General features: G+C 45.4%; 1 protein-coding gene across 7 annotated transcripts in view; it reads right to left on the reverse strand.

Annotated features, from left to right (window-relative positions):
* Positions 1-14496, reverse strand: part of ABLIM3 (actin binding LIM protein family member 3) — a 102699-nt gene that overhangs the window by 22840 nt on the left and 65363 nt on the right. For 6 of the 7 annotated variants that reach the window (XM_006097433.3, XM_006097435.3, XM_014463218.2 and 3 more), the window contains exons 8-10: positions 14355-14442; positions 2728-2786; positions 529-600 (exon numbers count right to left, since the gene is read on the reverse strand). In XM_006097433.3, the coding sequence (XP_006097495.1) occupies positions 529-600; positions 2728-2786; positions 14355-14442 (219 nt within the window). The remainder of the gene's footprint in view (positions 1-528; positions 601-2727; positions 2787-14354; positions 14443-14496) is intronic. The other variant, XM_006097436.3, reaches the window with a different exon arrangement.

Genomic DNA, 14496 nt, shown 5'->3' on the forward strand with positions numbered 1-14496 from the left:
CATCCCTGGACTTCTCACATGATTAGGAAGCTCTTTTATGTGTTTGCAAATCCTTTACGGCTGATTCCACATTCATATGGCTTCTTCTTCCTTTCTGCCGCTTTACCTCACACCGCTGTCTCCACATTGACATCCCATTCAATACCCACTCTGAATAGGACTCTAATCCCCAAATTTTCTCTTGTCCTTGTCTCAGTTAAGTAATGGGAAGGATGGGCATTGCACTGTTTCAGAGCTCATCCAGGGCTCTTGCTGTTGCTGCACTTTCTTTCTCATGCTCCTCCTGATCTCGATATTATCCCTGTAACTCTGTTACTAAGCTGTGTGCTCCCCAAGGGCAGGGGCTTTGTCCTCCCTGTCCCACCGTATCCTCAGGACCCAGCACAGAGCCTAGCATGTGTTGGCCCACTGGACAACAGTGGACACCAGCTGGATGAAAACCTGACAGCTGTCTCTGTCCTAAGAACCTCCTTAGATTCCAGGCTCAGGGATAAGAAAGTCCTCTCTGTGCTGAGAAGCGATACATACGCAGATGACTCGGTTGGGTGACCCAATGCTGGATCCAGGGGGTGAGATGGAAGTTTCAGACGTTCGCCTGTGCTGTGGGAGAGACAAAGACAGAAGGGGTGAGGAGCTCACCCCAACTTGGTGGGAAGGGGGAGACAGGGTATAAGAACCCAGCTCTTCAGGGAACATTAGCAATACTATTAAATGCACTCTCTGGCTATTCTGTACTTTCTCTTTGCTGCCTTTTAAATCAATGTCTGAGTATGAATGAAATCAGAAATGCACGGGACTTCAGGCTGTTGGACTGAATATGGATTTGTTTTTACATATTTGTAATTGGCCTTTTAGATAGGAAGTTACTCATAAAACTTTTTATTTGAGGTAATCATAGCCAATAATGTATTTACTTTAAATGAATAAAATTGGTTAGTACTATTCCTTAGTAGTTTGCTCATACAAAATATAAAAGTAGGTTAAACTTCATGTAATTGTACAATATACCTAGTGTTTATAGTATATCCATTGCAAATTGACATCAACCTAAATGATAAACTTAAAAAATCTTTCTCTAAACAGTGGCAATGATGGACTAACAGCTTCCTTAGCAGAACAACACTGTGTCAATCTCAGTGCATCAGAGAGTGGCAGCATGGTGTGGTTAAAAAGTAAACAGATTGAGCATTAAGGACCACTAATGAACTATGTGATTTTAGGGATCTTGAATTTCTGATCTATAAAATGAAGGGGTTGGTTTTCGGGATTGCTAAACTCCCTTTCAGATTTCTCACCCTACAACTTAAAGCATTCTGAATGGGGCTGTATAGCAGTGTTTTGTGAACTAGTGTGGCTCTAGTGGAGATGAATTTAGGTGGAACAGTTGGTAATACAGAATCCTAGAGTGAGAGAGTAAAATGTGAAGTTCTATTTCAGTCCTCGCAGATCAAGGAGCAAGTCTTAATTTTGTGCTAATACATTTCAACAACTGTCTTGACAATTGCTAATTCCCCAACACCCCCTCCCCTGCCTTTTTAACAAAGAGTGCAGGCAACATGATCCAGCTAGAATTTCCAAGAATTATTCTTGAGAATTGTATTCTTAAGAATTATTTCATTTTCATCTAATTTATTTTATGGTTACCTTCTATTTATAGCAAGTAATACTGGTTTTCCACATGGTGCTATAAAGTTTTATTTTAAAATAAGTTTAGTTAAGTAAAAAGTAGTGAGTTGATATAAAGAAAAAGAAAAATGTTAATTATATAGTGATACAGGTGGCACACAGATATGGCAAAAAGCACCAGGGTTGTAGGGTAACTGAAATTTGAGAAATGCCACCAAAGAGGAGGACATAGAGGAAGAAAAGGATGATTAGGTCTTCTTACACCTTAAAAGAGAGAGGCTTGGAAGAAACAGGAAAAAAAAACCCACTCCTAGATCAAAAAAATTATACATCCATAAACCGTCTCTTTCCCAAAACTTACATTAGATGGATGAGATGGCAAAGGAGACAACATTTCACCAGCTGGTCAGAAATTGTACGCATGTGTTTTTACCTGAGACTCTGTAACTTTTAACACGGTCCCAAGGGCCCGAGTTGATCTGAGGGCCAGAGTGCAGGGGCACCTTGGAGATCATCGAGTGCCCCCAACACACACTCCAGGTATCTCCTGCGCAGCATCAAGGACCAGGAACAGGGCCCCTCTCTGCAGTTCTTGGATCAAGAACCCAGAGTCACAGTAATTCAGAAGGACACTGGTCCAGCGTGTGCCTGGAGACCGGCTATGCTTCTGCCTGGCTGCATCACTGTGGGCAAATCCCCGCCCTCTTTAGACCTCGGTCTTCTCACAAGCAAAGCAAAGATAAAATTCCTTCCCGACCTGCCCCATAGTCAAATAAATCAAATCAGACAGTGGCTGTGAAGATCTTTTGCAAACTCTCAATCCCTGTGACAATATTAACTATTATTATTAATAAATGACCTTAGATCGGGGCATCTCAGAGAGGTTGCCATCTTGGTAAGCAATGGTTAGGGTATAGCCTCACCCCAGAAACGCTTAAAAACTCACATGAAGAGTCTGCTGAACAGTTTTCAGCAGTGCTCTCACATCCAGTGTCTCAATCCCGCTCCGTGAGGTGGTTGTGCAGCACACATTTGGGGGCATGCACACTATTAAAGCCCAGTGGTCCCAGCCTGTGGCAAAGAGTAGCTGGGCTTGCTTACCTTTAACTTCTTCTCTGCTCGGGCTGCCTGTTTGCAGATTGGGTGCCAAACCTCAGAACCTAGGGGGCCAGGAAAGTAACAGAGGCTCAGACCTTTCACACCTACCAGCGTTCACGTCTCTCCCCACCCTCTCCCATCTCCATTTACTCCCTCAACAGCATAGGAACCCTACACAGCAGCCAGGAGGACCCTTGCTTTTCCTGGCTCTCTGCTGCTACAGGGATTCAACCAGCCCTGCACTCTTTCTGCCTGTCCAAATCCTACCCATTCCTCAGGGTTAATGCCTGACATGACATCTTCTTGCAAACTTTCTTACCTGCCAGCTGAGAGTGACTTCTCGCTCCTCTGTGATCCATAGCTCTTTGTATCTCTCTTAGCATGTATGGCCTTAACTCATAGTAGCTTGTGGATTTATCACCCCAACTGAATTAAGAGTTCCTTCTGGGCAGGAGCTGGGCTTTATTCATTGCTGGATCTCCCGCAGCATCCAGCATGGGACTTTGCTCTCAGTGGAGTCTCCGTACATGTTTGTGGGGGTGAATAGATGAGTGGACGACTGGCAGTGAGTGACACATAGCAGGTGGTCAATAAATGTATGTTGAATTAATGAATGGCAGTGGAGGTGAAATAAAGTGGCAGACTGTGGTGAACTCCAGCCTTCCGTTCTCTTCAAAGATTCGTGACAGTCTACCAGAGCTATGACATTTAAGGGGAAGAAGTGCAATGATGTATATTCTGCTTAAGAGCATTGACTTGACCTGCTAATTCCTAAAAGACTCCAGACTCTTCAAATTTAGAATATTGCATTTCATTGTGGGTGTGAAGCCAGTTGGCCAACCCCAAACTGAGAGGCCGATTTGGAAAGGCATGAGCAACAGGTGGCTGGTCACATGTTGAGGAGCCCCAAATATTACACATTCCCCAAAGAAGGGACAGATGTCCTGGATTAGAAGAAAAAAATAGGAACATATTATCCCACTGGTGCCATTCCCCTTGTAGTAACCAGCCCTAAAAGGAAAGGAGCCAGCAAATGGCTGGATTCCTAAGCACCCAGATGGCATTTGTTTGTCTGGCTTTGTTTTTGGGATATACTCACCATTATGGTTTGTTGCCTGGAACCCCAGGACTGGAATACTGGCTAAGTGACAGGAGGTTGATTTAAGGTTGAACAATTAGACCCGAAAGTGTGATGAAGAGGGGATGGACCTGGAATAAGGAGCCCTGGGTTCTTAGGTTTGCTCAGCCTCTAACACCTCCTTTTTGGGGCCCCAATTTCTTCATCTGAATAACAAGGAGGTGAGATCTGGGTGGTCTTGGAGATTGTTTTTATCTCCATAATTCTAGAGCCATTTTGTCATTTGTGGGAAAGTGATCTTAGGTTCTTGTTTGCTGACAGTCTTGGGTGTTCCTAATGATTCGACACATGTTTAATTCCTTCTATGTCAAGTGCAATGGCTCTCAGAGCCCAGTAGAGGGACTCTGGGTCTGCGGCTTCATCCAGAAACCTCTGGGTGTGTCTACTGCCAAGTGGTGGGTGGGGATCCTTGCTTTGGGGAGTTAGAGCATTTCCGGGTCCTCTTTGAGTTGCTGCTGAAGCCACTAGGAGTTGTTTACCCCTGTGGCTCTGGAGGAAGCACATGATGTCTAAGGTCACGAGATTAAGCACAAGAGGCATAGGAAAGGTAAAAAGTCAGGCAGACGTTCTCATGGGGGAAATCATGTGTAAGGGGCGGGGATCAGATGAGATGGTCTCTCCATGCCATTGGCATATCTGCTCTGAAATAAAGCTGAGCCACAAATGGCTTCAGCACTCCATACACAGGAAAGCAGGTTTATAAGATGTGAGGGGTGAGAATCAAAGGGAGAAAGAAAATATAACTGAAAATGAAAAAAAAAAGTTTGGGAGTTGGCAGAATATCATTTCAATTAAAGAGGGGGGGCGTTTGTTGGTAGATAGCAATAAACTTAGATAAATGAAGGTAAGAAAAGATGATTTGTCCATGAAGACCTTTATGAAATTATGGTCTGCTGAGCTTCCGCTGTGAGTTAATAGCTCTACAATGTGACATTAACAGAAAGGTAGCATCCAGAGTGAAGGGGGAGGTCATTCTCTTCTGTGAGCTTTATCCCCAGAGCCTTAAACAGTGCCTGGCTCACGTGAGTTTAATAAAGAAACAGATGAATGACTGGTTGGCTTTCATCTTTGTATTTTAAAAAAAGACACAGTGATACGCATCCAGAGGGTGATGGTAACCATAACAAAAGGGTGAAAAGGATTTTTTTTGAGTATTTTAATGCTTCTCTGTGGGAAGAGGGCTTACCTCATTCATCATCATGTCTTATAAAGGAGAACAAGGACCAAAGGCAAAAGTTTCAGGGAAGGAAAATTTCATGTCCGAAGTTTGAATGGGCTCATTCTGCAAGTAAGTTTCCCGTCCCTGCAAGTATTTCAGCAAACGCTGGGTGTGTAGATGCTCAGCAGGGATGTTGTTGAGGAGATATGTCATGTGGTAGTGACACTCATGAACATTTACTATCCCGCCCAACCATGGAGATTTTATGTTTCTATCTTAGGCTTCTTTGTATGGAAAAATAATTATTTACCCCATCCAATATAAATTCTATAAGAAGCGGGATTCATTTCTGTCCTTTCTACAGATGCACCTGCAGGGACAGCAGATCCTTAATTCTCACTGAATGAATGAATAAACATGAAATTCTATTTTAGGCCAATAAAATTCTCTAAGCCGGCCCAGAGATTTGGACAAGAGGTAGAATCTAGAGTCTAGACTCTGATTCAACAGCTACAATTTCAGATTGTCTACAAGAATATTCCCTAGATTGGGGTTTGTTGAAGTGTGACTTGTGGGCCACCTGTCCAGCAGCCTAGTAAAACACAGATTCCTGGCACCCCAGAAGAGCTCCTGAGGTCTGTGTCCTGGAGTTGGGGCCTGGGAATCTATGATTTTAACAAGCTCCCCAAGGTGATTTATGACTAAATTGGAGAACCACAGGGCTAAATACCGTTTAACACTCCAAATTTGTTCCCCTGGAATGCCATGGGATAAAGAAATCAGTTTTACAAGGTGGGACTCGTTTAACTTGTAAATATTCAACATGTTTTGCTTGTTACAAGACTCCTGGTTCCACGTCACTCTCATCCTCTGAGACTGTCACCCACAATTCCAAGTTCTGCAGTTAAAACCTCCTGTAGAGGTTGTGGAAGTGAAGGATTAGCCATTTCTGTGTCAGCTGAATCAGAGATAGAGATCTAATTCTCTAAGACTGTCCCTGGGCCAGGTATTAAGGCTGTTTTTAGTCTGTAGCGGAGTCAGCATTCTGTCTTATCTGACTGGTTATGGCACCTGTAACATTTTGGACTTATTTAATGTTTGGGAACCCACTCACCTCTCCGTTGGACCTTGAAATTCAATTTGCCAACTCGTTTACTTTTTTTGTATTAGTGGATATTTATGCCAAAACTGGAACTGGTGCCACAGTTTTCCAGAATGCCCAGCTGGGGTTACAAATAGAGCAGTGACTGGAGCTGGCCCAGGGAAGGTTCCATGTAGGCAGCACAGTGTTTTCTTAAGTATTTTTGAATATGAATGCGCTAAGGCCCGGCAGGTGGCCCGTGACCCTCCCTGCTGTCTGCCTCCCGGCCCTTCTCACTCATCTAAGCAATTTAAGCAGGCGATGGAGTTTTCAACCCTGATCCTAGCCAGCCTGTTCCTCCTCAGCAGGTTTCTTGTCTGGGTTTCTCTTGACCACAATAGGGTGGAATTTCTGAATTCTGCCTTTACGTTGGCAGCACTACCTTTGTGACATAGACTTGCTAGGGCCTTGGAACGGCTCCTTTAAAGTCCCTGCCCAGATAAACAAGTGTGGTGAATCCATAGACTGGAATATTATTCAGCCATAAATAGGAATGAAGCACTGCAGATGCTACAACATGGATGAACGTAGAAAACACTATGCTAAGTGAAAGAAGCCAGACACAAAAGGCCACGTATTAGATGATTCCACTAAATGAAATATCCAGAATAGGTAAATTTATAGAAACAGAAAGCAGATTGGTGGTGGTTGCCGGAGCTAAGGAGAAAGGATATGAAGAGCAACTGCTTAATGGGTTCGGTTTCCTTTTGGGGTGATGGCATTGAGTTGCATAGGATTGTGAATGTACTAAATGCCACTGAATTGAACACTTTAAAGTGGTTAATTTGTATATGTGCTGCCGAAGCAAGCACTAAAGTGGTTAATTTGATGTTATGTGACTTTTACATGGTGGTTATGTGTAGGAAATAACTTGGCGTATATAGGTTTTGGTACTCTCCGTGGTTTCAGACATCCACAGGGCATCTTGGAACGTATCCCCTGCAGATAAGGGTGGACCGCTGTACATGCACTTAGAACGGCATCTGCCTTGGTGTAGGCACTATGTAAGCGTTAGTTGTTTGCATTATTATTATTATTTTCCCTCCCCTACCAAATAAAAGCTGTCTGCCAGATCCAGTTTGGGGAAGGGAAAGCAGTAAGGAGACACTTGCAGGGGGTGGGTGGTGTTTACTCTCCCAGGTGAGCAGGTGAGCGAGGGGCTTGCAGCAAGCAGAGGACTGGCGGTGCAGGTGGAGACACTAAGCAGAAGCCTGACTTGGCTGCCAGTGTGCCCTTCTGGGAGGTTGGGCTTCTGCCCAGGGACGAGGGCACCTCGGGAGCAGTGGAAAAGACCAGCTTGCCTGGAGCTGACATGATCAAGTGGGCTTGAAGCTTAATAAAGATTGAGGGGCAAACCTGCTTAGCTACCATGAAGCTGGTTACCATGGAGGATATGAAGTGGGATGAGGAAAGGAGAACTGCAGTACTGAGTAATTCACAGGAAATAATAACTGCTGAAAAGAACAGTTAGGACAGTAATTAAAATGTGTTGAGTGCTTAGCGTGTGTCGCGCACTAAGTATTTTTATTCTTCTTCTTCTTATTATTATATAGCTAATATTTAGAGAGTGCCTGTGCCAGCCCTTATGCTATACACTGTGTAACAATAGTACTCAACTGAAAAATAATAACTAATAATGATAATAAAAATAATCAAGATAAGTAATAACGATAACATTTACGAGCACATATGCTGAGCCCTGTGCTAAGTGTTATTAACAATGATGATCTATTGACAAAAGCCAACATTGTTAGTGCATGGCATCATGGGGAATGGTTATTTCTACATTACTGGGTGTTTATTATGAGCTCACACTGGCAGAGCTGGTGGTGCCGGGCTCTATACTAAGCCTTTACCATGTATTCACTCCTTTAATCCTCACAGCAGCTCTGTGAGGTGGGGCCTATGGTTATCCCTGTTCTCAGATGAATTAGGGTTTAGGGAGCTTAGATGTTTTGCTGACCTGCCAATCACTGTCTCCCCACCCTGGCTAGGTGTGGGCATGTGGCCAAAGTCAGGCTTCTGGGAGTCTCTCAGGAACTCCTCCTCTCTGCACCCATGGTGTCCAGGGGCTGGCCATGCCGCCCCACCCCTCATGGAGGCAGCCAGTCTGCAGCAGGAGAGCCCAAGGCCACACACAAAAAAGCAGCAGGGAGAAGAACCACCTGCTGACACCCGGGGCCTCTCACCCCAGCTGTGCTGCTCCTCAGTTATGTGAGCTGTTCAATCCTTTTGTGCCTAATGTCATTTGAGTTGGGTTTCTGCCACCTAAAAAGTCCAGAGTAATAAAACATCTCATTGAGCTAAAATGTGAGTATCTGACAAGTTCCTGACTTGCCCTGCAGGCAATTTTGTTTCCCAGAAAATAGAGGAAGCAACCAGGGAAATTGCTACTGTGGACCTAATTTCGATCAACATGGACAAATTGGCTGGTGAAGTGGATGTGACATGTAACTGGTGAGAAAATGGCCACGTTGTCTCGAGTCGGTGGCAACCCGAGAGGAGCAAGTTGGAAACAAACTTTAAAATACAAACTTAAAGCTACTACACTGTAATATCTATAGGATTCTACTAAAAATAAAAAAAAATTGCAGCTCCTCAAAAATTAAAATGTACTCTGTTTAAAATGAAATATGCTTAGTAGAGTCAGACTGTAGGAAATATCAATTTAGCACAGTAGCAGGATATGTTTGAAGAGTCTAAAATTATGTAGCAGGATTGGGAAAACATAAGATTTAAGTTTTTAAGCATAACTCCTACAACCTAAGCTGTCAGGAGAGAGATCCAATTCAAAATAACAATGCTAAACTACTAAATTATAGCAACCGCTATGACGTTAGTGCCCTTTAAAGTGTGGTTTGATGAGATGTGTAGGTTAGTCTGAGGGCTGGCATTCCATAAGCCATAACAACAGACGACACCTCTCCCAGACATCTATTGCTCAGCAAACCTCTTCTATGGCACTTGTCAGAGGACAATGAGGCCTCCACTAAATATCAATCCAGCTGTGCAGACAGACACACTTCCTGGTACCAGGCCCTTGTATTATTTGAACTAAAAAAAAAAGAAAAAAAAGAAAGTGATCTGAAATAGAGTCAGTTATACAAGAGAAGGGTATGGTGTGATTATCAAAGAAGGCTTCCAGGGCACCGCTTTGGATTTGCATTACCACGGAACCCAGGCTCTTCACTTTATTTTGGGCCATGGGCACCTGGCAATTTGATGAAAGCTACAGACCCTCTCCTTAAAGAAAAACCTACATGCAAACTTTGGCAAGTGATTTCAGGGGATTCACTGAATTCAGGAGGCCAACTATGAACCAGAGGTTAAGAATTCTAATAATAAATGAAAGAAGATGGACTGATCCCCTAGCAAAACAGGCTGGCTAACCTTGGCCCAGGGACATAACCTCTCTAAACTTCCGTATTCTCTAAAATGCAGATATTAATGGCTTTTGGTTCATAGGGTTGTAATGATAAAATGGTATATTGCAGTTAAAACTCAGTGTATGGCACATACTAGGTGTTCAACAAATTTTAAGGTATTTTATTTCTCTATTATTACTATTATTATTATTATTAGGACCTACAATTTGTTATAATATATTCCTCAGCAGAGCAGAGTTTGTCCTAGGATTTCATAAATGACTTCCTGCCTGGGTAGGTTTAATTAAATATACAAATGATAACAGAGACCTGTTTAAAAATGTGCAGCTGAACTCCTGTTTCCAATGTTATTCTGAGAACATAGGGGTGTTTAGTGTAGACAGAAGGAGAGAGACAAGTCTCTCTTTCCTTTTTCCTAGGTATAGGCACATTTAGAGCAAGAACAATATTTATCTCATGAGCCACATTTTGGGTTTAGAAAAACTCCCACTGGCCTGGCCACTGTAGCCTTTGTGATTTCAGTGTAAGTTTTGCCCTGACCCTGCAGCATTTTGGCTATTATTTTGCTGCACAAAATCAGTGATCTAATTCTCTGGTGAAGCCCAAATGAAGGGTTTGGGCAACAAACAGATGAGAAATTTTGGCATCTTTACAAAAACAGTTGCAAGACTGAATGCACAGCAGAATTTAAATAAAAGAAAACTTGCTCTTGTCTCCTGGGACCTCAGAAGTTCTCACCCAGACAGATGTCAGACTTTCCCCAATTAGAGCCCATCAGAAAGCCATCACACGGCAATTATAACACAAATAAACTGACCAGGAGAACCTCCCCGCCTGGTTGCCAGCACCGTGTGTTCTGTGTCTGGCTATGGAACCGACAAGGCTGGGTGTATGCACTTTGCAGGCTCCCTGACACTGTCCCCCCTGTATGCTGCTTTGTGGGCACTTGGCAGCCTCACATCCATCTCCTGAATATTCATGAGGACTTTGTGGCGTATGCTTGTTCTCAGAGCATTGGCCATGTGGGCTTGCCTCAGTTTCTCCACTATGCAATGCTTCCTCTCACCATGGGCCTTTCCACCTACTGTTCTCTCTGCCTCCTTCCCCTCCTCACTCTCCCACCTCCTACTCACTTTTAAGATCTTGACTAGATCAGGAGCCTTAAAACATACTCCATTGTTCCCAAATCCCCCCTTCACAGCACTTATCACACAGCTTGTCATTGAATATTTGCAGTTCTGTTTGAGTAAAGTCCGTCTTCCCTTCCTGATAGTGTACACTCCACTCGGAAGCAAGTACACCTGCCTCGCTCATCTCTGAGCAGCCAGCACATCACAGAGAGCCTGCTGCATAGCATGGCCTCAGTAGGAATGAAAGACAGTGTAATTATCTTCATTTGATGGGTGAAGGAAGAGACTCAGAGAAAGAAGTAATTTCTTAAGGTCATAGCCCGTTAATGGAAGTGCTGACCTTTGAACCCAGGAATCCCTGCTCTAAGCCAATTCTCACCACTCCTGTGCTGCCTGGGAGGACAGTTTTCTTGCTATTTCGGGGGAATATCATCCCACCCAGGGAGGATGTCCAAGGCAATCACAGGCCAAGCTCTCAGTAGTAGCAGAACCACCTCCCTCCCCCTACCCCCCCTCCGCCCCCATGGCTGACATCCTCTCCAAACACCCACAGCCCAAGTCAGCATGACTGTAGCATTGGATGGCCTGGTCCCCCTCATTCCAGGATCACTCAGCATCTCTCAAGGCAGGTCCTTGAAGGCCCTGCAATTACTCCCACTCTCCCAGGAGCCAGGAGGGTGGGGAAGGGGATAATTACGGAGGAGGGTGACAGGTCCTTCTTCATAACCAAGAATATCTCCTTCCTCCTGGAGGCACTTGCGCCCTGGGTTTGATTGTACATTCTCTCTCATGATCACAAAGATGTTCACTTCATCACTTAACTCTTTCAGCATTCTGTGGAGTTCTGGTCAGAAGCAGAGCTCAGAAGGTAGTGATACACGAGGATGGGCGCTCCATGAGCACAGGGAACTTGTCTGACTTGCTCACTGCTACGTCTCCAGTTGTTAGGGCAGTCCCGGGCACTCAGATGATGCTCAATAGATATTTGTTAAATGAATGAACTAAGAGGTTACCATGTGTCAGGAACCTAGCATACTTCTATATATAGGGACTGTTAAAAGCTGGTTTGACAGGCTAGGCAACTGAGGTTCAGAGAGTTAAGAGACTCACTCAAGGTAAAATCTTCGGAAGCAGTGGAGCCAGGATTGAAAGCACCACATGGGGAAAGATTAGGATTGAGAATTCAGGCAGAAAGGTAAAGGTGTTGATTGCTCTACTGATGTGAATATAGGGGCAGTTTTAATGCTAGGAAATGTGTTAACCAGGGAATGGGGAGAGGAATACCATGCAACAAATTTCCAAACCAAGTGCAAAGTCCAGATTCCCAAGGTGGTCAGGGTCCATAAAGACATCGTGCAGGGTGTGGAGACTCAGGTGGGCTTTCTAGCATGTGGCACAGGGTCCTGCAGCAGGAACCACTCAGGGACTCAGACACCGAGGGATCAATGCTCATGGGAAGGGGCAGCTAGTCCTTGCAGGGACCTGAATAAACAGGCAGGGCCTGGGTCCCGGGTCCCAGGGGATGAGGTGCAGAGAGTCCTGGAGTGGGAGTTACAAGGCCAGTCCTGTTCTGCCCCTGTACACTCTGGTTCACATGAAAGTCTCTTCCTCTCTCTGGACCTCACTATTCCCATCTATATAATGGGGGTTGTTACTTTAAAGTCTCCAGTGACCTCTGGGATCCTCCCACCTCTAACACCTGTGTGACTTGTAGAGTCACAAGCATCCAACCCAGGAATTTCTGCTCCAACATTCGAGCAGATGATAAGAGATTCTGTTGAATAGCTCTAGGCCTATAGTTCTTCATCAAGGATGATTTTGCCTCTAAGAGACACTTAGCAATGCCTGAGATATTTTTGGTTGTCACAGTAGGAAGAGGGTATGTTATTGGCATCTTGTCGGTAGAGGCCAGGAATGCTAATAAATACCCTGCAATACAAAGGACAGTTCCTGTTCCAAAGACTTATCTGGCCCCAAATGTCAGCAGTGCCACGGTTGAGAAAACCTGCTCTAGGCAGAGACTCATTTGATCTTGCAGGAACTCCTGGACCTGGGTGTTTGTGGCTATGACAGGTTGACAGGAAGTCACATTCTGTGTAACTGCCTCCCTGGCCTTAGATCTGCACTGTAGGGAGACTGTAGGGAAACCCACAACTTAACACACTCACTCCTCCCTGAGAGATATTCACACATCTGGGATGGCTAATCACAGAAGTTCAGCCAACAGTGATCACTGGTAGAGTGAGTACTTGTGGGGCCAATGTCAGGAATAAGGGCTCTCAGGGAGCTGGCCCAGAAGCTAATGCAAGCTGGAGGGGACCAAGTGTAGACAAAGGGATGTAGGGTCTCAGGGAGGAGGGCGTGTGTTAAGTTGTGGGTGAGGGCAGGAGCATCTGGGGGGTTTATGAAGTGGGCAGTGACTAAACTGGGCCCAAAATGATAGGACTTTCAAAGGAGGGCATGGGAAGACAAGTGTCTTTGTTGAGGGTAAGGCATACAAACAAAACCAGAGGCATGGGGGGCATGTTCATTTGAGGGGCTGAACACCATCCTAGCCACAAGAACAGGCCTGGTCCACCCCTGCCAACCTGCCTCTGTACCTCGGCCACACAGGCTCCCCTAGGTTTCTAACATTTGCCATTTCTTTACCCACCTCAGAGCCTGGTAGATTCTGTCCCCTCAGGTTGGTGCACCCCATCTCTCCCCTCTTTGCCAAGCTAACACCCACCTATCCTCTTTCTCTGGGAATCTTCCCTGAGGCCTCTCCCCACCCTGTTATGTGCTCTCATAGTCCCATATGTCTCCTCTTCACAAAACGTATCCTGGTTGACAGTTATTTGTGTGATTATGGACTACGATCCATCTCCCCCATTGGACTGTAGGGCAATGGGTGTAGGGCTGTGGTTGGGACTCATTATGGACCCCAGTGGAGAGCCTGCACATGGTAGGAGCTCAAAAAATAGTTGTTGAATGGATGAAGAAACAATTGAAATTTGACAGCTTAAGTGTTGAGTTGGTTCAAGGCTAAATAGGCAGTTTTGAGACCTCTTGAGAGGGTCCTAACTGCTAGGTCAGACTGGTGGGTAAGGAGGGGCCCCGCAGACCTCTTCACAGGGCTGTGCCAAGAACACCGTGATGCCCTCGGACGATGGACTGGGCAGAGGATGGAGGATTGAACCTGCCGGACCCTGGGAAGCAGGCCTGATTTGCTTCTAAGAGAGTGCTGGTTCCCTCCCCTTCCTCTTTGTGCCTCCCGAAAGTCCATGGCAAGACCCGGGCCGCAGCCTGGTGTGATACTCTGAGATGTGGGGAGAAAGGAGGGGAGATGCTGCAGATACTCTGCAACTCAGGCATCCCTCTGAGGTTTTCTGACCCTGTGGCCTCGTTCAGCTCCACCTCCCGCCCCCAGGCAGAGCCAGCGGAGTTTGCTCAGAGCACTGCCAGGGAAGCAGGCCAGCCAAGCAGCGGGTGGAGGCGCAAAGGGATGGAAGGCAGATTAGATGTCACTTCATATTAGCCACACCGGCAACTTTCCCGAACCACCCAGAGAGGGGTGAGTTAATTGCAAATCTGAGGATAAGCCCAAAGCAAGATAACACTGAAATAAAAGGCGATTGTATCTCCTTTCCAGTCCTGAGTGGATCGGAATGCCTTACAGGGGGTCCGATTTGCTTACCTGTGAGGTACATCTCCTCCCCTTCAGTGAACATCTGGTGGCAGCGTACACATCTGGCACATGTTGGGTGGTAGTGCTTCCCTCCTGCCTATGGAAATAAAAAGGAGAAATAGGAGATCATACCTGGGGCTGTTGTCGGGGG

This window comes from Myotis lucifugus, unplaced genomic scaffold (assembly GCF_000147115.1).
Source record: "Myotis lucifugus unplaced genomic scaffold, Myoluc2.0 scaffold_202, whole genome shotgun sequence".
Classification (NCBI taxonomy): domain Eukaryota; kingdom Metazoa; phylum Chordata; class Mammalia; order Chiroptera; family Vespertilionidae; genus Myotis; species Myotis lucifugus.